The sequence below is a fragment of the Cygnus atratus genome, chromosome 21 (genome assembly GCF_013377495.2).
Source record: "Cygnus atratus isolate AKBS03 ecotype Queensland, Australia chromosome 21, CAtr_DNAZoo_HiC_assembly, whole genome shotgun sequence".
Classification (NCBI taxonomy): Eukaryota; Metazoa; Chordata; class Aves; order Anseriformes; family Anatidae; genus Cygnus; species Cygnus atratus.
In genome coordinates this window covers 6,153,990-6,179,163 of record NC_066382.1, presented here as the reverse complement: position 1 = coordinate 6,179,163, position 25,174 = coordinate 6,153,990, and the positions used below count along the sequence as shown (strand labels likewise).

The following is a 25,174-nucleotide window of genomic DNA, read 5'->3' as shown; positions in this document are numbered from 1 at the left end:
CTTCCCAGGCATAATAGGACTGTCAGAAGTGATTGACAGCAATGACAATCTATCATAGAAGGCCGTACCCGTGCAATAGCATCCTGCACGGGGCTGGCTGGCAGAAATGAAATTGTTTATTCATCCCTATACTATGCGGAGGATGGAACATGTCACAGAGCGTAAATGTACCTTTCCTCCCCATCTGCTTTTACATACCAGCGTTATCTAGGTACAGCTTTTAGTTCACGTAGCATTACTCTGTTTTCCCCCCGGGTTTCTCCCCTCTCGTGCCCTCCGCGCAGACTGCACGCTGAGTGCTCTGAGGGAACACGGCGCCTCGACACCCCCGCGCCGGCACTGCCAAAATCCCGACACAAACAGCAGAAATGAGCAATCTGGAGGCAAAGCTGCAGCCCTCGCTGAAGGGAGGGTGATGCTCTGTGGCTGGCAGCGAGCAATCCCTCCCACGGGGTGTTTTCATGATGAGAAAACCCTCCCTGGGCTGGATGGAGACCTCCAGGGTCAAGATCCCTGCAGATTGCAATGACTTTCATTAACTTCTGTCTTCCCTGGGCAGAATCTGAGCTGACGGCCTCAACCGAGCTTATTACCTGTCCCCAAACGCTGCTGAGGGAACCTCTCCACATCCCATCCTCTTGGCCAGCCCCAGCAGCAGCTCTGTGCTCCACTCGCCCACGCTGCTCCGCGGTGGCATTGTGTAGGATCGGTGCAAAACGTTCAAGGCAGTGCCCCGATCTCCACGCGAGGATGCCCCGCTGCATATGGGAGGAGATGGTTTTCTGTAGGGGCTCTTTCTCTGTTCTGCCTTTGCCAACAAGTGACCTCCAAGTTGACAAGACAGACAGGGCAGACAGGTCTTCCAAGAGTCCAACAGAGAACTAAATATGGTCTAATGAGGGGACTGGGCTGACACTCAGCAGAATGGAGCCCAAATTCTGGCTCTGAGATAACACAGCTGTGAAACCTTGAGCAAACTGCCCATGGCTCTGCTGCAGCTCCTCTGCTCCCCACCGGTGAGCTTTGTCTCCTCGTCATCATGGATGGATGCACACAGCGCACAGCACAACCCCAGTGAAAATTACTCTGAGCATTTGTCCAAAGTGGAAGACCACTGGCCATTGATCAGTTTTGTGATTCACCTAAAAAAACAAAAAACAAACGAAAAAAAAAAACACCTACCCAAGAGCAAAGCTAGATCCTTGTTGGATCGGAAGCATTTGCTTCAGCCATGTCTCCTGGGCTGCTGGTGTCCAGAGTTACAAGATTTGTACGATCTCTCTCCACGTCAGAAACGCAGCACTTTGAGGCAGTCATCCCCAAGGGTGTGTTTTAAAAGCAGCATCACAGAAGCGAGGAATGCCCGTTAACCACCACCCCCCGCATCAGCTGATTGTGCTGGGTTAGCACTCCAGCTAATTCCTACCCCAAAATTGAGGCTGGATGTTCTCTCCCCAAACCGTCCTGCCAGCCAGAATCAGGCCCATGCCAAGAGAGAGCTGGAGAGGAAGCAGAAGGGCCAAACCCTGGATTTCAGCTTTTCTTTGTGCAGAGCCTTGCACAGCCCATCTGATTTAGTGCCCATTTTCGTGGGCTGGGATCAGGGGAAATGGAAGGAAATAACTGCACTGGTGACAGTTTTTCTTCCTTTTTACTTAGAGCACCAGGGCAATGAGCACGTGCCCTCCACGCATACCCCTGTGTGATGTTCCTGTTTGGGCAGCTTGCTGCCAGCCTCGTGTTCCTCCCGTTCCTCAGGAGATTTATTTCATTGGGTTTTTTTGGTACCTGATGTTGTCATCTGTTCAGTTGTCACCTGCTCAGTTCCATCCTTTTGCTCGTTGTTGCTACTGCCCACCTTGTCATCCTTCCAACTCCAAAATCCCAGGCCCAACAAGGCCCTGTCCTGCCTCAGAGCAGGCCCAGGTGCCCCACGGGGATGCCGTGGCACTTCCCACTGCTGTTGGCATTTCCTTCACCAGTCACCCAGGTGGCGCTTTGTATGCATTTAGGACAGCCAATAAGCAGTAAAGCAATTCTCAGGAGCTAGAGAAAGAATTCCTGCGTAAGGAATTCTTCCATAGGCACTTTTTGCCCCATATTTATTTCATCTGCAGCATGCAGATGCCTGTCAACATCTGCCTGTTCTCACGCCTGACTCCCCAAAGGTATTCCCACCTGCAGCACAGGCTGCATGTGCAAATCCAAATGCACAGTTTAACCCTTCATCTTCTCCATGTCCTTGCAGCAATGCCCCAACCAGTGATTTGGGAAAAAAACAGGTGATTTGGCTAAAGACGCACAGAAGAGAGGTGAGCTCTGTAGCCTGCAAAGCCTGAGTGGACATCCGCTAGGGTGGCATCTCTGGTCTTTGGGATCAACTGCCTCTCCCATCCATCTCTCCCACTGGACTGTAAGCACTGAGCATCCTAAAACTTCAGCACACCTAAATACATTTCCCTCACTCCGCATGCAAGAATATCCAAATCTAAACTACGTCACTAACACCAGGGATTCCCAGCTCACTTCTTGCATGCAACAAAAGCCCTATTAGCTAAAGTAATTAGGACCAAAGGGCCTTGAAAGTGAGAGAGACGGATAAGATAATCACCACGCTCCACCTGGGAGAATATGGGAATAAAACATGAAAATGTGTGGTTTTCTCTGTTTGCATTTTCCATTTAGGTACTTGCAAAGAGCTGGTAGTGAGTCGCAGAAAACCGAGCCCTGGGGACCGTCTGGTTAGCAGAGGTGTGGCTAATTGTGGTGATGCTATCAGCACCAAGCCGGGCTGGTACCTACAAGGGCAAACTGGGGTTGGCATGGGATAGTGATCAGGAAAAATCCTGGGTAAGATTATTTTGCACACAGCACAGCTAATCCTTACAGGAATAATTTCCTCTGATTTTATTTTCTTGTTAGGCTTCTAATGAGAGGTGAGGGGCACAAGCTGCAATATTCAGAAAAAGAAAAATCCCCCATGAAAGGGGCCCAGGAGTGGAGCTCTCGACCCCTGGAGAGCTGTGAGTGCAGGGGCAGCGTGAGCCTTACTGGAGCAGATAGTGGGGCTCCCTGCCTCCCCACCAGCCATCCAGTGCAAGCTGCCATTTTCCATCTAGTCTTTGCAAATAAAGACTACAGGGGAGTATAAAAAATAAATATATACAAAATAAATATTTCAGATTTTTTTTATAGGTTGAAGGAAACACTCCAACATAATAAACTTACAGAGGGAGAGATTTTGTGTAGAAACAGCAAAGACACGAAGCAACATCTGCGTAAGATTTCCTGACATTTTGGAGCCAGGTTAAACCGACAGCTGAGCTGCGTGTCTGGCACTTCTAAAAGTGACATCAGCACAGATGCTTAGTGGCAAAATGATTTTCTTTTGCTTGGGCTGACACTGGATTCCCATCCACAGGTATATCAATCTCCAACCCTAAATTTAACACTAGGGCCCATCAAAAGCTGCTCTCTGCACTGAGATGGCCTTGCTGCAGCTGTGTGTTCTGGAAGCCCAAGTCCGTTTTAAACACGTTTCAGGGACTGCTTTGCACTGCTAAAACCATCCCTAAAAATGAAGTACTGCCTCTGGGTCTGTGCAAAGTGCCTTTCTTGTTGTAACAGATGGGAGTGCATTGATTTCGTACCTGTGCATCCATTAAGAGGTGCCTCATCAGCATCATGGCACTTTTCAGAGATTCCTTCTCGCTGGGCAGAAAGGCATCTTCGTCTTCATCCAGTGTTTTTGACTTGTTCACGATAAAATGGGAGATCTGGTCGTTCAAGGAGTGCAGTGACTCCACAGCTGGGGAGACAGAGAGCAGAAAGGGGAATGAAAAATGTGGGGACAGCCCAGGCCATTTTCTCTCTTTGAGATAAGGATGGGAACAAGATGCACTTAAATATGTTGACATGGAAGCGTTAGCTGCAAATATTACTCTTCATAAATTCATCTGATATTAGCATTCACAAAACCCCAGCTGAAGCTTCTGTTACGAAACAAGCCTGTAAGCCTTCTCCCCTAAGATCTGGCAAATCTAAAGAGCAGCATTGCATAGCCATGAAGAAAGCAAATTACTCAAGGTCAGGTAGCAGGTCATTGCTAGAATAAAAATACGAAAAAATTAGCCTCCTGGCTCCCAGCTCAGAGACCTGCTCCCTGCATGTGCTGGGTCCCAGATCTTCAGGCCACACAAAAGGCACAAACAGGTAAAAGTGGCTTTTTATTTATTACTTAGGGTACAGAGAGCAAGACCATCAACTACAATAGCACTTATTTTATCTCTGCATGATTATCAGTGCTTGAAACCCTGTTAATCTTTAAAATTCTCTCCCCCAGGGTCAAACCCCAGGTATTGTGTATGGGATTCTGCTCCCAGTCGTGTGGCAGCACATCAGAAATCAGAATCGCCATGTTTCACACAAGTCCCCCAGCAATTTTATGCCTTTTATGATGCTGCAATTTACACAGGCTCTAACGATATGAACTAATGACAAAATTTATCTCTGCACAATGAAAACCCTTGCATTTCTACCGATTTGGAAAGTCTGTGACGCAATCAGCTTCCAAACCATCGCAAGTGGTGAGCTTTCATCTTTACTGTAGGCTCATTAAATAAACGAGGCTCAAGTAACTCTTCAGAGTATTTTCTTTCTGCCAGTGTCTCACGCAGCAAAAGCCCTCAACAAGCTTGTGGCACCCAGCAAGCTGAGCCGTGCCTCATATTGCAGACCCTGCTCTGCTCCGGCTGCTTATGCGTAACGCAATGTGTTATTTAGGACTCCCTGACAAACTGATTTCAAGAACACCAGGCAACTGAAATACATTCAACCTAGTTCTGTCCAAAGAAGATCTTACCATGAAATTCAGAGTGGCAAAGACTGGCCAGAAACCACTCCTATTCAGGAGCAAAGCTTCCCCAGACGGTCCGCAACAAAGAACGGGTACATCTGCACAATGCAGGGGTGAAAGCACAGAACCATCCTCACCGACAGCGTTTGCTTTGGAAGGACTGAACGCCCCGAAACGGCGTCTTCCTCCTGCACTCCCACAAGAACATTTTTCTTGCTTTGCTACCCTGAGATCAAACCAAAGGGAACTGCAACACAGGCTTGCAACTCATCCAGTGAGGTCTGCATGTTGCCCTTTGGTTCCTGGTTTCCTTGCACAAGGCACAAGTTCTGCACCAAAACCCAGGACAACATTTTTAGTTCTCTGACCAAAATCCTCTGGAAATTCCCTGTGTACACTGTCTGTACTCAGCCAGCGTTTTCTCTTTCCCACAGACGATTGCTGTGCTCTGTTCACACCGCTAGAAATGAGGGTTTGCCAGCACGAAGGCTACAAACCTCTGCACATCGGGCAGGATTCATGCCAGCAAAGGGTGCTGGTGTGATTCCTCCAACAAAAATGGAAGTAGGGAAATAAAAGCCACACGAAGCTTTAGCCTTCTTAGAGAAATTAGTTTTATATCTTGAGAGGAAGAATATCAGGGTGTAGCATTCCTCCATTCATATGCACACACGGGTTGCTTCAGTGCCATACAACTTTCCGTTTTACCAAAAATCAGATGGCCTTCAAGCAAAAGCTTACATCTTCCTTTAATAAATAATAATTTTACTCACGGGTGGGATTTATCCCCAGCACTCCTAGGCAGCCCCCCAGCTCCGCCAGACATCGAGTCCTGAAAGCCGTTGTCCCAGCACCAATGCACGAGCTCTGAGCCTGTCCCATCTCTCCTGACCGGTGAAGAACTGAGGACTGATCCTTTTTTTTCGTACTCTCAAGTTTTGACCTGCACCACGAGCGTGCTCCTCCTGGGGGTAATGTGAACGCCAACCAGAGCCCTCCTCCAGCTGGTGGCCTCACTCCACATCTGTGCTGAGACCAGAAACCAGGACGCGAAGCACTTCTCTCAGCCTTCACGTTTTAAAGTAATTAAACCCAAACAAAATGATATTATCTAAAGTTATTTTAACCTCCTTGTCTGAAGTGACAGCTCCATATTCCCCATTATTTTCTTTTTTACCCTTTGGGAAGTTCAGTGTTGTTTGTGCAGTCTGGGGCGCGTTAAGCTCTGGGGGGCAAATGCTTCTCTCACTGGTAATTCTCCAACTCTAGAGAGATGCCACAGATACCAGAACAAGTATTTTCCAGCATGAATGCAGAAAAAACAGAACAGTATTTGACTTGTGCTGATTTTATAAGCTTTTAAACTTTGCTTAACAAAACACGCAGACAATGGAAAACTATGTGAAAACAAAGCAGCCTGAGTCTTCTTTGGGGAAGTAAAACACAAGTTTCTGAACCTCCGGCTACCAAAGCAAAAACAAAAAAAGTATAAATAAATGTCTACTCCTGACACGTTTTCTGGGAGTCCCGTGTCACAGCCTCCCATGGTCCCCTATCATATACGCAGAGATACCTGATACTCCTCATCCAATGAAGAGGAACTCCCTGCTTGTACCCACTCAAAATCTAAGTGAGAAGGCTAATGTGGGAGACTTTCCTTCCCTCTCGATGCTAGTCTGTAACTATTTCTGCTGAGCAGCACTTCACCAAACCTGGCAATTTCTTTGCAAACACATAACACGAGATTAAAAAAAATCTGACTACAGACCTGAAATATAAGCATGGGTATGTTCTGCTCAGCTTCAAAGGCATCTTGATGCCTTAAAAAAAAAATAACGCACAGCAACACCATTATTTTCCCTCCCCATATCAGTCCTCATGGCTTCAGGTTGATAATACGCCAGTAACGCCATGAGCGAGACAAGCAGCTAAGTAAAGTTACAGCTATCAAAGCCCCATCAGCTTCCCAGCTTTTGCCACTCCAATTTCGACGTTTCCTCACTGCAAGGACCAATTTCAAGAGGTGAAGAAACCGTAACAATTCTCCGTTACTGCTTCGACACCACCTACGAGATAAGAGAAAAGGATGTATTTTGGGAGGGCCGCTTTTTGTGGCCGCTGCCATCCAAGGCACTGCACAGCGCAGGTTTTTGGGCAAGGACCATTTGCCACCCCCAGAAGCCAGAGCGGGTCATCAAAGCTTTTTTTTTTGCAGGGCGCTTCAGGGCACGAATCCCCATAGACCAAAGGACGTGCAGGGGAGAAAGGAAATTGCTTTATTGCTTTTTGTCAGAGATTAGGGGAAAAACACACACACGCATCTATATACCCATACACATTCATGCCAACTACTGGTTCGAGGAAGAGGCTGAAGCAATTAAGTTGTTCCAGGAGATCCCATTTTATACTCTCCAGCTACTGCCCAGATGAGTGCAAAATAAACTGTAGATGATATATCCTGAGATCTACGGACAAAAGCCAGCAAAGTCTAAAATTAATTCTCACTAGCGGGACTGACTAAATGAAAGACGACACACGGTAATAATTTTAACAAGGGACGTGGAGAAAGGATCCCTGGGCTCTTCACCTGACTCTGTGGCAAAAAAACTCAAGAAGATGTTCAAGCCGGACTTTTCTGCAAGCAGTCAGCACTTGTCACTGCAGCTGGAGATGTGCTCCCACTGAGAGAAAAGGCAACAGGCGTGCGGAGTGCACCGATCCTTTGAAAATCTGTCCCACCGAGCACAGAGAAGTCTTTAATGTGTGGGCTGCCAGGGAAAGCCTGCCTCTAATGAGTGTTTCTGACTACCCAGCGAAAGGCACTGACGTGTGTGGGCAAATTGTGTAATTCATTGTGGCCTAATATTACAAAACAGCTTCTCGAGTAACAGCTACGGGGTTGGGTTTTGCGGAGAGGAAGAAATATTCCAGGCGCTTTGGGCCTTTCCTTTACCACCCCTCCCAACTCTACCCACACCACCACACCAGTCGCCCACAGATGTCCACAAGACTCAGGTCCCCCGGAGCAACCGCTGTGTCCAGGAGGGAGCTTCCTCATCCCACAGGACACGTCTCAACTGATACCTCCTTTGGATGGGAAGGTAAAACTGATCTGGTCATCCTTTTGATTTTTTTTTTTTTTTTTTTTTTACAGTCAAAGACCAATCTTCTCTGTGATTTGAGCACCAATGAGAATGACCCCGCTCATATGAAGCCATATGAGGAATCACAGCCGGTTCTCAGACCCTCTCTCAGAGCCTCAGCAACAACTGCATCCCTCTGCACAGGTTTGAGGAGAAGCTGGGACTGTTCTAGTGAAAGCTGCAGCCCCTGACCTGGGACCACCCCAGAGCCCTGCAGGTGTAGGCTCTGACACTGAAGGCACATTGGGGTTACAGCATGTGGCAGTGTTCCAGCTGAGTACAGTGTATGAAAAGATCTTTATAGAGCTCAGCTGTAACTGATGCCTGACCTTACATATGTTTCTGAGGTTGCTTAATGGGTCTTTTGCTGAGTCCAAAAAAAATTCAACGTGCAAGATAGGCAACATTTCGGTTTTGCCTGATAAACGATTCTGATTAGGAAGCGTTTCCCACTGTAGCGTTTGCTAATTGCACTTAGAGACATCCATGAATTTATTCACTTACTAGTAGAAGAAATCTGCCTTCATGAAAGCGAAGCTCATGACAAGTGTTCCCCCTTCTCCCATACCAGTAAGGCACTGGTTGAACACCTCGCACTCACAGTGTGATGGGAAGCTGACCTGCAAAGCCCACGGCCATCACGATCCCAAGGCAGCATCTGAGCAAACCGAGCCCATTCTCCTTTCCCTGAGCTGCCATGCACCTTGACAGCTGGAAAATAAGCTTTGCAGCATCTGCTCCATCCATTTGCTTGTGATATTGCTATTTACATGACCCAACCTTTCACTCTTGCTGTGTGCAGAATCATCAGGAAGACCCAGATCTGAAACGCTCCATAAATATTTTCTCCTGGAGCTGGTATGAAGAGTCCTACAGATTTTTCTTTCCATTGTAGTCTTTAACTTGTTTCAAAGGAGGCATTCAATGAGCCCCTCGCAGGAATAATTTACCACACCATTAACTGAAGAAAAAATATCTGGTGTCTACATTAGGGGCTCAATCACCTTTCAGAGAAACACTGTGAAGAACTCATTACAGTAATTACTAATGAGCTGGCCTCTTTGGACTGTAAATATTTTCTATGTAACTGGCAAAGAGCTGCATTCACAGCTTCCCAGATGCAGAAGAAAGCCATCAGACCAATAAATGGCCCTGCAGTTCCTGAGGAAAACGTGCCCAGAAATGAAGCTGGTCATTTTTTCAGCTTATTAGTTTCTCCTTACCAATCTGACCTTTTTGGAAATGAAAAATGACATCAAGGAGTGGAGCTTTGTGGGGTTGCGACAGCTCTTTAATAATCAAAGTGTTTTATTGAGACCTCAGGGTTTTGCTTGTTGTTGTTTTAATGTTCTGAGAGCTTCTTTCAAAGTTGGATTTTTAAGTATTTCCATTAAAAAGTCAATTTTAAACTGTCCGTAAATACACAGGTACATTTTGAATCCAGTGATCTGGAATCAGATTCTGAAATTTCTCATGACATTGCCCCTACATTGAAAAGCATATATCCTAGTACAAAGCAGAAAAAGGATGAGAATTTTGGAGCCATGCTTCTTTGAGGACAGATGTCCATGTTCCCCTTAGAGAAAAAAAGGCCAGATGTAGAAGCTTGGGCACTTTCGGAAATTGACCTTTCCTTAATCCATGCCCATCTGCATGGACACACTGACAAATGGGCACTTGGCTCCCAGCTAAGGCGGCAGCTCAGGACTCCCAACACAGAACACAAATTGTCCTTTGCTGGAAGACAGAGAGCCGTTGGGTTTTGGAGAAGAGGGTTTGATTGTGCTGTGAGGGTGGTTATATAGTGGTAACATAACGACCGTAAGTCCAAATCTTCTTGTATTAGACACCGTGTCGGTACCTGCCTGTTCCTGGTACTGTCTGAATGACAATAGCCACAAAAATGAAGAATCATTGTGAGCAAAATGGCTTCCATCCAAGTCCTGAACACATAGTGCAAACATCTCATGAAACTAAAGAGTGCTCCTACCAAAGTCACAATTTATGCAGTGGTTTGTTTAAAAAGTCTTCCAAATGTCCTATTTGAGCACCAGTTACCTGTGATTTCCATCTGATGCTCAAAAACTCCGGAGGTTTTGTATCCGAGATAGGTCTGCACTGAACAGGGAGAGAAAAGCTCTTGCATTTTGCTATGGCTTTCTGCTTTTTTATCAGCCCTCTGGAAAGCACTGTGCTTTGCCTCAGTTTCTTTATCTCTAAATCAGGGCTAACACCCCAGAGGAGTGAGGTGAAGCTCAGTGTGGAGTTTGGCTAAATTTTTAAAAATCAAAAAACTTGGTGTTTACTCTAGCTAAAATACTGCCAGGGGTCATGTAGAAAATGAGCAATAAATTTCTATTCTGGCAACAGCCTTGCCAGAGCTATGAGAATATCAGAGAGCTGAAGAAGCGCTCCCATGCCTGAAAACCTGCCTTTCCCTCCCCAAGCTCTATGAGCTACACTAATAAATAACACACTGCCACTCACTCCAAAAGTGAGACCCAAAATGAAGATAAATTCCTCCGCTGTGTTTATGCTTATGACAGGGAGAGCACGGAATAAAGCAGCCGGTGAGGGGTCCTGCTGCTCCTGAGGTGCTTTGAGCAGAAGGAGCCCACGGCTCCTCCAGCAAATTTGGACCTCACCAAACTTTGTCAGCCTGACTATTGTTGTTCTCAGAAATATTTGAGATGCTTAACTCCCCAGAGAGCTGCAAGCTGCCATGCCAGGAACATTGTCAGACTTGGAGAAACGCAGCAGGCACGATGCCAAACCGGTAAATCTAACTCCTGCAGGAGAAACTCACTTCAAATTCGCCAAGAACCAAAAAGCCCTTTCCAAAGCCAGACGACGTGGTGGCACCCGGCTTCAGAGCTGCTGCTCTCGTGTTTCTGCTGGGTAACCATTTACTTGTCATCTCTTTAGCTAATTGTACAGCTATTGTATTTCATAAACAATAGCTACTTTATTTAGACAAAAAGGAAGCGGCCGACGAAAATACTGCACGCCAACACAACGGCAGCACGGGCCAGACATCCAGCTGCTCCGAATTGACTTCAGAGGAGTGAGGTCCAGCTGTGCTTGCAGCTGGGATGGCGGTGCTGGGCTCTGGAGAGCCTACAGCAGCTCCGGTTGCCACTGTGCCCAAAATTGACTCCACCGTCTTGGATAGGTCACTTAAACCTTAGTGCTCCAGCCTCCCATCCGTAAATACAAGGACTGTAGCACACAGAAACATCATAAAACACAAACACAAGATGCCACCGTGGGTGAGGGACTCGCGTGGCTTTTCCCTACCGTTCAACTACAAGTTACGAATTGTTCTGGTTTAACAAGCAGCTCCTGGCATAAACAGGATGCTCCGTCTCCTCAGTGTCAAAGGTGGAATAAAACACTTCCTGAAGGGAATTTAATAAATTGCAGGGCTTTTCTGGGTTTTGAATAAAATGAAATTGTTAGAAGACAACTGAGCTTGATTTGTTTCCCACCAAACATCTGGAAGTATGTGAAGCAGTGCCCTTATGAGTGTTGAGAGACTAATGAATATCGTCTTGCCAATCTGCTGGGGTTGCAATAATCAGAGAAGGTCACCAGAAGTCCTGAGACTGGCTTAAAAAATCACAAGATATAAAAAATAAACAGACAAACTTGGTATTTTTGCTGATGCTTTTGAGATTTTCCTTTAGCCCTTAAGTTTTCACTTCTCTTAACCTGATGGTTAGAAACTTAAAATATAATCAAAAAATCTGTATTTGCTGCCTATGAAAAATAGCAATGGTTATGACGCTTGCAATAAAGACACAAAAACTGGCAACCTGCAAATCTCCCTTTGAAAGTGTCTGTGTTCACTGTTCATAGCTGAAAAAGGGATGGAGGATACTGTTAAAGCAAGTATTTAAATTTCCTTGGAAGACTTCTTGAGCTGCTTAAAACCTTAAGAAGTGACACTAACAAAATGCTGGGTTTAGCAATTCTATCCAAAAAAAAAAAAAAAACACACCTATATTGGCATAGCGTTCTAAAAAGCTAAAATTCATTGGCATAGCATTCTAAAAAGCTAAAATTCAAACACTGGGAGTGCACAGTACAAGCTGAGTACAGTAAATCAGATGGTCAAATTTTATCAGGCACTCACACAAAACCAGCTGTCTCAGTGAGCCAGAGAGGGGGGTCTGGTTCCCCTGCAGATAAAGGTGACACCGAGGATCACACCAGATGCTACATCTGCACTGATGCTGCCAGCAGAGCCACCCACCATCAATTGCTGCCCTGTTCAGTGTCTCCTACGGCACTCCCTTTGCATTCCAGACCCGTACTCCATGAAGTGCACAAGTACTATTTCCTTGTTTTACCGACTGAGAAATCCAGGCCTTTTTTTCTACATTTAAAACACTCAACTCACATGAGAATGTCATCTGTGGATGTACCATGCCGTGGATGTTTTGGCTTATTTGTAATTTATGTTATTTTGACATTACTGTGATCAATTACTGCCTAATTCTAACTGGCAGCCATCAATCCATTATGTCCAGTAACACCAAACATATTTATGTGGAATAAAAATAAGCATCTAGAAATATATTCATACAAAGTTAAAATGAAACTATCTTCAGTATTTAATAGTCCTGTCACAATTGTATCTTTGGAGCAAAAGCTTCACATTCAAGACACTTCTTCAGTGTCATTTATTTTCATGGGCACAGACCTGAATAAACTCCTCCTAAAATAAAGCAGATTTTTCAGACTGGTATTTAACTTATTCTTTCTCTTAACTATGTCTATAAAACATAGCAAGAGCGTATCCTCTGTAAAGAATATTATCCTGTGATCAACTATGTCTGTATGCACAGCTTCAAACTCAACTCGAGTGGATTTCCATACAGCGAGAACAAGTAACACAAGCTGCGTTCCTAGAAAATCTTTCATGTCTCAACTTCTCCAGCGTAACAGTGCACCCAGCTTTACTCCAAGCAGTCGGAAGTGACAGGTTTAACTTTCCAGAAAATGGGATTTCATTATCTCTAAGATAAATGGGAAACACAACCTACAGCAAAGGAAACTATTCTTGCTACGCTCCTTCGCAAGAAGAACAACGATGCAAGTCTTGCTTTACATTCATAAGAAACTCCTGCCCACAGCCAAAATAAAGGTATCGAAAATTTTGAAAGGCACGTCCATTGTGAGATTTCACTTAGAAAACAAACAAGTCTCAATGATGTCTAAGCATATCCCCAGATCATGTTCAGAATAGCATTTTAACAAAATTTTGTGCGCACTTTCTTTTCAGTGATGTTTTCATTCTATGTGAGCATGATCATTTGTCAAAATTATGACATTTCCAGAAAAAAAAAAAAAGGAACAAGCAGAGCATTCAATACTAATTACATAGTATTCAAATGCTACTCCCATTTGGACTCATTATTTTTTGTTTATTAGGTTTTCTAGATGCTTCTGTTAAGGTGCTTTTACCTCTGCTGCAATTGGTGGGATTTTTCAGCAAGGAGTGAGCACCTTGTAAGTTTTTTCATGTGGTAAAGCCTCATGGAAGAGTTTAAGTGCATTTTTTTTCTTTCAATAACCAGTGGTAAAATCATGTATTTCTAAACTTTCTAACTGAAGAAGGCACTGTCTTCTTTGTTTTGACTTTTCTGGCTTCTGTGATTTAACTTTGAACCTTGACATCACCATCAACCTTCACATTTATGTCTAGATTACAAGCACTGTGCTTGTAAACATTCACTGGTGACATTTATTTTAGCAATCAGAAAGCACGAGAAAACCAAATATCCCTGGAGACAGGGATAACATATATTGCATTAACCTCTTTTCCTCGTTTTCATCTGTAGCCTTTGCAGCAAGATTGTTTGGCAAGGCAATGATATTAAACTTTTATAAAGTACAAGAGGAGTAACTGTCACCAGTATGGAACTGGGGAAGCAGCACTTCGCAGGCAGTGCCTGGAAGGACTGGGATTTTCCACCAGTTGTGTTCCTGTGCCAAGCCCGAGCAAGGAGCTGGGATGGCAGCCAGGCACCCGGAGAGATGAGATCACTGCAATGCCTTGGTGGCGTGTGAGGCAGGTAAACCCAGACCAGCAGCAGAGCAGGAGAGGAATGAAAACACTCTCCTCAGTAACACAGAGCATTAGGTAAACAGAAAAGGTTTTGATTGAAGTGTTGAAACCCCTGAAGTGACTCACAGACCTCATTTCATTCTCAAACACACCCGCGGTTCTTGGATTCCCGAGTCTTGGAGTAATGGTGGCATTTTGGTATCTAACTTGCTTTCGAGGACGGAGCTTAAATGCTCCTGAACCAGCAGCAATTCTGGGTGTCCAGCCCTTGATGGGTGGGAGACCTCAAAGTACATTAACTTGCTGCCTGGGCTGCGGCTGCAATCAGTGCTGATATATCCTAATGAAAATAAGTATCATCTGTAAAACCACCTGTGATCTTCAGTAGACATGCATGAGGACAGCGTTATCCCAATATGCGCTACCTGCTCCTACGGCCGAGCTACCCTCAAAAACTCTAAAACCAATCGGCACATCCTGCAGTCTCATTTTTTTGGAAGCCAAGCACCTATAGCACTGTCTATCTTTCCCTGTGCAAGAACCCCTTTAGGTTTTCAGCAGAAACGACTTAAAGTTTCTGAGAGCCTTTCATCTTCCCAAGACCCCCAAACATGCTGAAACAACAACAGGAACATTAGAAGTTGGTTCACCCTGTTAATAACCCAGCCCGTCACTCCATGCTCTCCCCCAGCAGCTGCCTGAGGGAACGAGCATTTCCTTCGGTGCAGGCATTTTGATGGATGAAGAGAAAGTATTTCATTTTGGCACTTGATTGACAGAGAGCGTCCCTGTTAATTACGGCCAAAAAGACAGAGAGAGAGAGAGAAAGGAAAATGATAATACAGCTCCACGAACTAATTTTGGTGTCACAGTTAGAGGGTTCTTAGAAAATGCAGAGGCTGAGCTAAGATCGCACAGTGCAAGGGGTTTATTTACTGTCTTTCTTATAAAGCCAGGGTAAGATCAGCATCAAGGCTGCTGGAGTTCAACATTAATATCAAATCTTGTATGCTCAGACTTGTACAAATATGAAACAACTTCCCAAATATTTCCAGCTGTGTAGAAGCCACCTCTACTCCCACCAGCAGAACTCCAAGGTGGACTTCACCCCTACCTATACCAGTGTAACGCAGAATGATGCATCTCCATCTCCCCTTGCATTTCTCCTTCTCAACACCTTGCAAGCATTTCAAGTACAAGGCTGACGGGGGCTCAGCTGGCTCTGCCTGTGACAAAGCTCTTTGCAGACACCTAAGGGGTTGGTCTGGCAGCTTGGGGAAGGGAAGAGTACTGAGAAAACCTTGGCACAAAAAGGACCCCTGATCTTTTAAACCTTATCCTCTTCTCCTGCTTTCAGGGTCCAGAGCTTCACTTCCATCGTACAAGGAGAGGCTGAGGTCACTGGGCCTGTTCAGCCTGGAAAGGAGGAGGCTGAGGGGAGGCCTCATGGCGGCCTACAGCTTCCTCATGAGTGGGAGCAGAGGGGCCGGCGCCAGTCTCTTCTCTCTGGTGACCGGCAATAGGACCCGAGGGAATGGTGTCAAGCTGTGACAGGGGAGGTTCAGGCTGGATATCAGGAAGAGGTTCTTCACCAAAAGGGTGGTCACGCACTGGAACAGGCTCCCCAGGGACATAGTCACGGCACCAAGCCTGTCGGAGTTTAAAAAGCGTTTGGACTGTGCTCTCAGTCATATGGTCTGAATTTTTGGGTAGACCTGTGTGGGGCCAGGAGTTGGACTCGATGATCCTTGTGGGTCCCTTCCAGCTCGGGATATTCTATGATTCTACGATTCATCCATACACCTGAAATCACGGACAGAAAGGAAGAGCCAGAGAAACTGTGCTGCTTGTCCTGTGTCAAACAGAACACCCAGAACAGACTTGGACAAAAAACATTCCTTAATGTGAAGTCACCTGAGGTCTCTAAGGGTTCATTGGTGATTCACAGACTCCCTATGTGCAAACATCAGACCAAGGGATGACCTGCTCCACCAGGACACAGCCGTCTCTGCACTGGTGGCTTGAGGGAACCCCTGCAGCAGGGACCTCGGGTTTCACGCACCCCATTAGACAGAAAACAGCCCCAAGCTGCTTTTCTGCCTCCTCGCAGAGGCAGCGTTCTCTCACCTGAACGGCTGCCTCTGCATCTTTTTCCAGTTTTGCCATGGCAACATGAAAATGACAGAGTACCAGTGTAAAATGGATGGGTTATGTTTTTAAATCATCCTTCTGTCTCTAGCCAGGTTATGACATCTCCTAGCTACAAGACGTGCAAGACCAGCAATAGGCTTGCTGCAGAAAGCTGCAAGCGAAGTACACCCTCCTCTGGACAAACGAGAGGCTGGACCAGGAGCATTGTCATCAGGGAGGCACTCGCAAAACTGCAAAAGGACGTTAGAGAGGCAAGCCACAGTTTCTTAGCAACAGCATCATACGTGGGTCCATTAACTCCAAATTCCTACACGAGTAAATCCTGAGCTAGGGAAAAGTCATCAGGAGTTTATTGATAGCATGAGCTAAAGCATGCATTTTGTTCAGCCTGGTAATGGGGAAAAATAAAAGGGAGTCGTTGAAAAGCAAAGCCCATAAATGACTCGTGGTTTTGGTGTAGACCCTTCAGGTATCTTAAAGGTGTTAAGATATCTGGCTGGCAGCTAAGATATATGATGTTAAGATATCCAGCTTGCTTGTAGTTAGGTTACCGTGAGCAGCCATGGTGCTTCTCTACCAAAGCTTCTGCTGCAGAAATTGCTCTTGCAGTTCTGCAAGAGGATCGCTATCGCCAAGAATGCAACAGAAAAGAAGCTCATAAAGCACACCAAAGACAGAGAGAACTAGAGAGCGAGAATAATTTCACATAGAGCAGTCTGATTCTCCCCTCGCAAAGTGCTTTGCATTTGTGGGACTCCTTGGAGTCATGCTGTTGGCGTTACTAATTTATTGCATGACACAGCAGACCAAACAACAGTGGGAGAGAGAGGCCAGACAAGGTGGCCAGGAGGCTCCTCCTTAACAACCTTTTGCAGTATTTTTAGTCTGACTGTAGCTGACAGCCGCTGTGACTTTATTTCACCCCCAAGTAGCTCTTTATTTTCACACAGCCCATCTCCTGGAAACATGCAACAGTCTGGACTGCTCGCTTTTTGTTTTGGAAAGCTAGCTCTTAAACGTAGCCCAGCACAGACTGAGAACATCACAGTAAGAATTAAAGTGTGTATTTTAAACACATTTCAAAGATGATTTTAAGACACTCTCAGGGTACAAGACAGATGCTGTTTCAAGCATCACAACATTTGAATGCGTAGAGCTGGCCATACTGCGCTTACACACGGAGCATGAAAACATACAGGTTATCTGTACACCGTATTTCAGAAACATTACATTTTCGTGGTCTATTCAGACTACACCTACTCTTCATGCTTCTTATTAAAAGGGACCTTCTTCTGATGATCATTAAGTAATCATCAGAGGTTATGAAGTTAACTCAAGAAAAAGGGAAGAGAAGCACATTTACAAGCCGTATCAGTGCACTGGAAAGTCTCCTCACTTGGAAGCGTCAGCTTGCTTCAGATTGTCCATTTGCATAAGTGCTCAGTGCTCAGGTAGGGCTCCTTCTCTGCTACAAACAGGAAACCTGTATCCCATACTGTTCTCATAGACAAAGTTACCCACAGACACTGCTTTACAGTGAGACAAACAAAAACACCCTGTACATTTATAAGTCCACGGTGGTTTTGACTCATTTTACTGTATTAATATCTTTAGAAGAAAATAATTTAAAATTACACTTTAAAAAAAAAACACGCTTCCACTGGTATTCTGACAAGAATAAAGGCTAGATTGGAATCTGGGAAATAATACACAGAAGAGCAGTAGCTGTGGTCAAGAAGTAATTTGCTTATACAATCTCCGGCACCATCTGTCCAACGCATATTCAGGTGCCAATTACAGCACACGGGTCCGCTGAATTCACCTAATAAGTTCTTCGGCTGTAGATCAAATCCTTTCAACCCCTTTGTGATATGCATGAGGAGCCAAAATGATAAACCCTTTAATAATGCTGGCAGATAGCACGTAGTGAACTAGGAGCGAAGAGATACAGGTTCCTTTAATGAAAAGAACATGAGGTTTATCATGTTTTAGCTATTAAACTCAGGTGAGATTAGGTTAATGAAAAGCAAAAACAGCCTCCCTCCCCTCAAAATTGCTCCTCAGCCTCAGAAATACTTATGGCGAGGACAGCATCAGGCACCTCCCACAGTTATCGCTCTTGGGGGACACATCACCACCACCAAAAAATAACATTTAGCACCTCTTTTCTGGCTTTTTCCACAGCCTCTTCTCGTTGCTCTTCCTAATGGCTCTTCTCGGTATGTTACACAAACTAAAGGAGCAGCTACACACTTGCAGCCTTTTTTGCCACATCTTAAACCCTCAAATATCTTCTGCCCTGCAAAGAGCTTTCATTAGCCTGCATTTCCGTACCTAGATGAAAGAAGAATGTGAGGCTAAAGTTTTCCCTGGAAAAGCAGGGGACCTCAAGCTGTTAATATGTCATTATGCTTCTGTTCATTAGCTTCTCTGAAAGCTGACAAATATGTTTCTAATGATTTTTTTTTTTTTTTTTTTTTTTTTTTAACTTTAATGCACTTTAAAGTACTTTCCCCCTACTGCAGTGCTAATAAGGTGTAAAAGCCTTGTCCTGGAACTACACACCATGTTGCAGCTCACACTGCTGCAATTTTAATGGGGAAATTTTCTTGCAACTGCAACAGCAAATTAAACAGAGCATTTACTGGCACACAGAGTCAACTCATTAACATGCTGATACTTTCACAACCTATTTAGTCAAGATTCAATGTCTAATTTGGTTTAAAGAAAAAAAAACATATATAAGAGATTTTTAGTAATATCATACGAATTCTGAACCCAGGTTGAATCTTTCACTCTTCCAACTCTGCTGGTAACAGCTGATATACAAATATGTAGATATTATATAGATACACAAAGATACATATAGGTTGCAGCACTATTCCCCATGTGGAACAGCATCCAGATTGAAGCAATTCTATTTAACATCTCTGCTGCATTTGTTTGCAAAAGACAAAGGATTAAGTAAAGAGCACTTCAAAGGTATTCACCAATGCTATGGTTCCCTCTGTAGTTCTCCAACAAATCAATGATCTTTGAATTGAAATAAATCTTTTTGGAAGGTTTAGACAGTTTTATAATTCAGAGCCAGACTCCAGCAGGAAAGACTTGCATCACTGCCACACAGTTTATGGAAGATAGACGTTAGCACAGTGTCAAATTTAATCACAAATGACACGGTGCCTTTATTTGATTCTACTTATCAAATTTATTTATCTCAAATTGTTACTTTTTGCAAAATGCTGTAAGGTGGGAACATTTTTCAGTAACAACAGTAAGGAAAAAGTGTGATTAGCAAACAACCTTCCCCACCTCCAGACCATTTAAGCAATTGCTTATTTTAATTCCTCATAAGTACAGCATTTTAAAGCACAGTTAAATGTTTTGCTGAAGTGGGTTCTGGATAGTGATAAATGATTCATTACTTGGACAATTATCCAAACTGGGTCATAATCGACCATGCCATGCAAACTCAGAACATGAAGTGGGAAATCACCATGTGACATAGCCAGCGATAAAGGGAACGAGACTGATCAGTGCAAACGCATCCAAGGGGCAAATGTGAAGTTATTCAGATCTTAATTTGTTCACAGCTCTTGCTGACCTCATACCAGGTCTTAAAATGGTTTGAGAAAAACTAGTAAAAGCAAAGATTTGTGATCTCCATTTTGCAAAGCTTGTGTGTGCTCAGCATATAGTGGACCAAGCGATTTAGTTAAGCCAGAGAATACATCCTAAAATGGGGTGCAGTTCTGCTTCATTTGGGGAAGAAAGCTGAAGGTAGGTTGGAACAGGGGCATTTGTAGGAATAAAGCTTGTGATAATAAAAACAAATGCTCCTTAAGATACCCAAAACTTTGAAAACAAAAGGTAAGACTAAGAAACAAATGTAGATGCTCCTTAAGCCAGTTATTTACAAAGTATAAATTATTGTAAGAGGCAGAAGACAACATTCAAATGAAGTTATTCATGAAAAAATGACCAATGCTTTTACGCAACGTGTGGTATGGACCGTATCGCTTCTTCCTTTAAAGCACACGGTTTTGGCCATCCATAGACAGGCAGACCTCTTGTTTCTGCACTGCAATCTCCCAGCTTATCAGCCAACCCTACTCTTGGCCATCAGCAAAGGAAGACCACAAAAGCACGTGCACATCCACTCCCTGCTCAGTTCCCAGGGCTTTGAATGAGAAACAAAGAGGACAAACATCATCCCATCTGCACAGCTTAGCTACGACTTGTGGGTTTGACATCTGCCTGGCGGGTGAGGGGCTTTTTTCGGCTTTATGCAAAGCGCAGATGTGCATTGATGGAAAGCAAGGTTTGGAAGAGCTTTACAACAGCCCTGAGCATACGAAGGAGGAGGATGTTGTCACAATAACCTTAAGAAATAAAACAGAAGCAGCTCCAGAAAGAAACCCTTTCATCCCTGCCCTCCCCTAATCACATGCAAAGATGACACAGACTTTCAGAGGGACGAATTAATTACACAGTTAACTCAGCTCCATTTAACATGGCCATCGCCTTCTGTCGATAAGGAGCTAACAATGAGATTTCTCCTTTCTTGAGAAAGCCTCCAGCCTGTTTTCCTTCAGTTACTCCTACACAGTGCTTTTCCTGTAACACAAATAACTGATTTTCTTTTTCTTTGATAGGGTAATATAATAAACATGAGATGAAAAGGGAAGAGGGGCACACTTTTGGCTGGAAATCTGAGACTGTGGCTTCTTTCTCCCTCCAATCACATCTTCTGAGTTGCCTCAAATGAGGAAAAAAAGAAAGCAGAAGTTGTTGCGAATTCATAAAAAGCACTACAATGGACTTAGCCAAAATCAGATTGCTTTTATTTGCAGTATAACTTATTTCTGGTACTTTTCAGTAAATTGGTTTAATTGTATATCTGTCAGTTCTCATATGGCTTAATTAAATACTGTCACTGCCAAGCAGTGTTGTGATGGGAAATAAAACACAACAGGCAAAGTTCTCCTCTTGGTTAAACTGGTGGAAACGTGGAGTAACTTCACACAAGCCAGCACACTCCTGCTTGCACTCAGCTGCCAAAGGCAAGGCCTGGAGTTGTCACATGCAGGAACTGCATCCTAGAAAACATCACTGAATTACCAACACATACAAACTCGCAAAAGAAGCATGGTCGCAAGGAAATACATAACCAGCCCTTGCCCCAGTCATTCTTTCTCTACTGAGTTTCAAGTTGCAAGCCCCTTTTCAAGGTAACATTCCCAAACCTGCTCAAAGCTCAGCAACCATCTTCCTCTAGCTTCAGCGTGCTCAAAAGAGGGCTCTAAACATCTGGAAAATGTGAGTATGTGCTGATAACTAGGAGCACAGTGAATTCATGCATCATTGCTACGTTTGTTACGGGACTATAAATACACATGCAGTTTTACAGGCATTCTGCTTTGTCTACAAATGGAAGCGAGTGCACTGATGGTTACAACCCATCCTCCAGTTGGCATTTCTCAATCAGCAGGTTTATGATTTTCCAGCAGGGTTGCAAGGTATGGAAAATTATATTAAAATTTCAGGCATATCAAACCAACTCCCACATCTTTCAAGGTCAAACGTTGTTTCAGCAGCTCAAATAGCATATAAACATAAAACTGCCTTATCATTAATGCATTTTATGCATAGGAAATTAAGAGAATTAGAGGCACTTTCATTTTAAATAAGGGACTACCAACCTGAAAACAAATTGAGAATTTCATCTCTGAATTAACGTTTGGATAGGCCAATGTGTGACCTCTTCATCTGCCAAGTTCCAAACATAGGATGCCAAATGAGACAATGAATGAAACACACACACACGTGCATATGACTTACTCATGCAAGACTATGAAGGAAGAGGACACCTTTCTGTACCTTATACCTTGATCATTAAGTTTCAACAAGAACAAATGAGTGCAGGTGGAATCAAGCACTGGGTTGTGACTGGAAGGCTGAAGTAGGGAGGACCCATTTTGATTGGAGATCATAGAATCACAGAATCATTAAGGTTAGAAAAGACCTCCAAGATCATCTGGTCCAACCACCCCCTACCACCAACATCACCCACTCAACCCTGTCCCTAAGCACCACATCCAACCTTTCCTTAAACACCCCCAGGGACGGTGATGCCACCACCTCCCTGGGAAACCCGTTCCAGTGCCTGACTGCTCTTTCTGAGAAGAAATGTCTCCTCGTTTCTAAACCTCCCCTGGTGCAACTTGAGGCCATTCCCTCTAGTCCTATCACTAGTTATCTACAAGAAGAGGCTGACCAGCAGCTCCCCACACCTTCCTTTCAGGTAGTTGCAGAAAGCCATAAGGTCTCCCCTGAGCCTCCTCTTCTCCAGACCAAACAACCCCAGTTCCCTCAGCTGCTCCTCACAGGACTTGTGTGGTGTCCCACCCAGGGCAGATCAGCCCTGGCCACACACTGCTCCAAGGATCCAGATCACCCTTTCTGTGCAACACTCCTGCAATATACAGCTAGCCCTGTGCTCGTACTCAGCACCTAGATGCAGACAAATCTTTACATCCATAGCCTACCGACGTCCTTGCTATGCTTTACTCTAAAAGCTGACCTGGAAAGGATGACAAAAAAAGAGTTACAGGCTTCCTCGATTCACCCTTCTGTGCAGCACAGTCTCCCAGTCCTGCAACAAGGAGGTTGCTGGATAACGGTACAGCCCATAATTACCAACCCCTAGAGGTGGTCACCCCCCAACAGTAGTAGACCCAACTGTGCTTCTGGTTTCCAAACAAGAGGGCAAGGTTTCAACGAGACATCCAGATGGGGAGAGGGGGCTGTGGAGGAGTTTATCTGGTGGTCCCTGCCTCCAGCTGAGTTCAAGACTCATGAGAGGACATTTGCTGAGACCTGCCTACATACCAGACCCAACAGTGAAAGGACACCACCCTGTACACGACCTTTAAAGGTCATTAACACATCCTCCCATCCAATAAAGGATTAAGATTCTCCATATTCTTTCTTTTCTTGTTTATGCACTTATAAAAACATTTTTTTTATTGTCCTTAATGCCCAGGATGCTCTGGCCTTTGGAAGGGAACAGTCTCTTCCATCTCGCTGCTACTCACAAAGAATTGGTTCACTGGAAGGTAAGATGCACTGACAGTCACAGGGAACATCACTTCTTTCTTTCTGTTTTGCTGGGTTTGTTGTTGGGTTTTGTTGGTTTGGTTTTTTCCTTCTCATTGATTTATCCCCTTGTGTGCACTTGACCCCTCAGAATAAAAGAAACAAAACCATCCGATTCTCAAGAATACTTCAGGCACAGAGAAAACACCAGAGCTCAGAAGAGACAGTGAAATGGCAGGAAACCACACAGAGGTGGTCAGATTCTTGAAGAAGCAGCCAGCTTGGCAGCAATTTATGGATGGAGCCAAAGAACAAAGCAAGGCCAGGTTCCCACCCGCCTGAACCATCCAGCAGCTGCCCTGAGTCCCCATGGTTAGGAAGGCATTGAGCTGAGCATCACCCATGTTCTATGTCATCCTAACGGCTGCTTGGGCAGCATATGCTAAAGATACAAGTAAAGAGCAATAGGAGAAAAAGTTTAGGGAAACTTTGTGCTGCTTCTTTTCAACATTCTTACGTGGTTTTTTTTTTTATGGAAATTGTTACTCTGGCCCATCCATTTCTGTTCAAAAGGGTGGGGTTTTTTTTGACTGAGTTACTTGACTACACAGATTTTCTAGCACCCAATCACATCACTGAGCTAATATTTTCCTTGCAAAATTTAGTGAGCTAGCTCTGAGCTTTGCCTCGAGTTATGCTTTCTGCTAATTTCTCTCACTAATGTTTCTGCTAACTGCATTTTCTCAGCTGCATGCCATAAACTGCGTTCATTAAATAGGAGCAAGCAAGAAACCCACTTGAAGCTCCTTAAAACCTCCTCTAAAAGCGAGAGCGAGCAGGCAAAATGAACCTCATTTCTTTTATTTTGCAAACAACATACCAAAGGGCTGACACCTTTTAATAGCTTCAGCCTGACCTCCCTCGCCTCCCTCTAGGAGTGACTTCAGCATTCAGCTACGGCGGGGGCTGCGCTGCAATGCGCAGAGCACGAAGCATTAAAATGCAATATTCCACAGGCTGTGATTTATGGTCCGTCACTTCGAGCAAAGCATCACGCATCTTAATTGCCTGCTCCTTTCCAACTATTCCGTTTGGTTGGGTAACTGGAAATTTTTCATCCACCGTGAATTTTCATGGCAACACGGGTCTTGGAAAAGCACAAGCAGGTGTTAGGTATGCAGCTCTCACTGACCATTTGGGTTTTGCCTCTTTAGCAGTCTCTACGTGCAACGCATGAAAATGGATCATAGGAAATAATTACACATTTTTATTTGTCTGCTTTACCAGTTTTGGGGGGTCCCTGGTGAGATCAGATATCCAAGTCCATAGAAGATGACAGCTTTGCAGCCAGCCCCGGGGACCTAACAGTCAGCAGCTCTCTAAAGTCTTCACGTTCAGAGGTTTTTAGCTAATTACGAGAATCCATAAAAACCCACTGAAAAGTAAAGCAGCTTCAAATTTTGACTCGGCTTACATCTGACATGCAACATGCCAATTTCAAGTCATCAGAGCCTAAAACATACACACACTGGTAGCATCCTCCTTGAAGAAACTTTAATTTCCTTCAGCTGCATAGATTTTCAGTTAAAAACTATAGATTTGAAACTGCAAACACTCTACAGACCAAAGAGACTCATGTCCAACATCAGTGGAAAGCAATTAATTGCACATATAGTCAGTCATAGAGCTATTATTTACAGATTTGTATTCAAAAAAAAAAAATCTGGCCCATCCAGTGGGCCAGAAATTTGGTCAGTTCTGTTTTCTGTGACCTCTTCAGCTCCCCTCCATCTCGAGACACTTTATTGTCTGCAGCATTCTTCCACACCTACATAATTACAGCCACATATCACT

At 44.4% G+C, this 25,174-nt stretch overlaps 1 protein-coding gene across 2 annotated transcripts in view; it reads right to left on the bottom strand.

The window, feature by feature from the left end:
- KAZN (kazrin, periplakin interacting protein) overlaps positions 1-25,174 on the bottom strand; it is a 185,413-nt gene that overhangs the window by 129,421 nt on the left and 30,818 nt on the right. The window contains exon 2 of one of the 2 annotated variants that reach the window (XM_035557514.2): positions 3,651-3,808. In XM_035557514.2, the coding sequence (XP_035413407.1) occupies positions 3,651-3,808 (158 nt within the window). Of the gene's footprint in view, positions 1-3,650; positions 3,809-25,174 lie in introns of those variants that run through there. The other variant, XM_050714885.1, reaches the window with a different exon arrangement.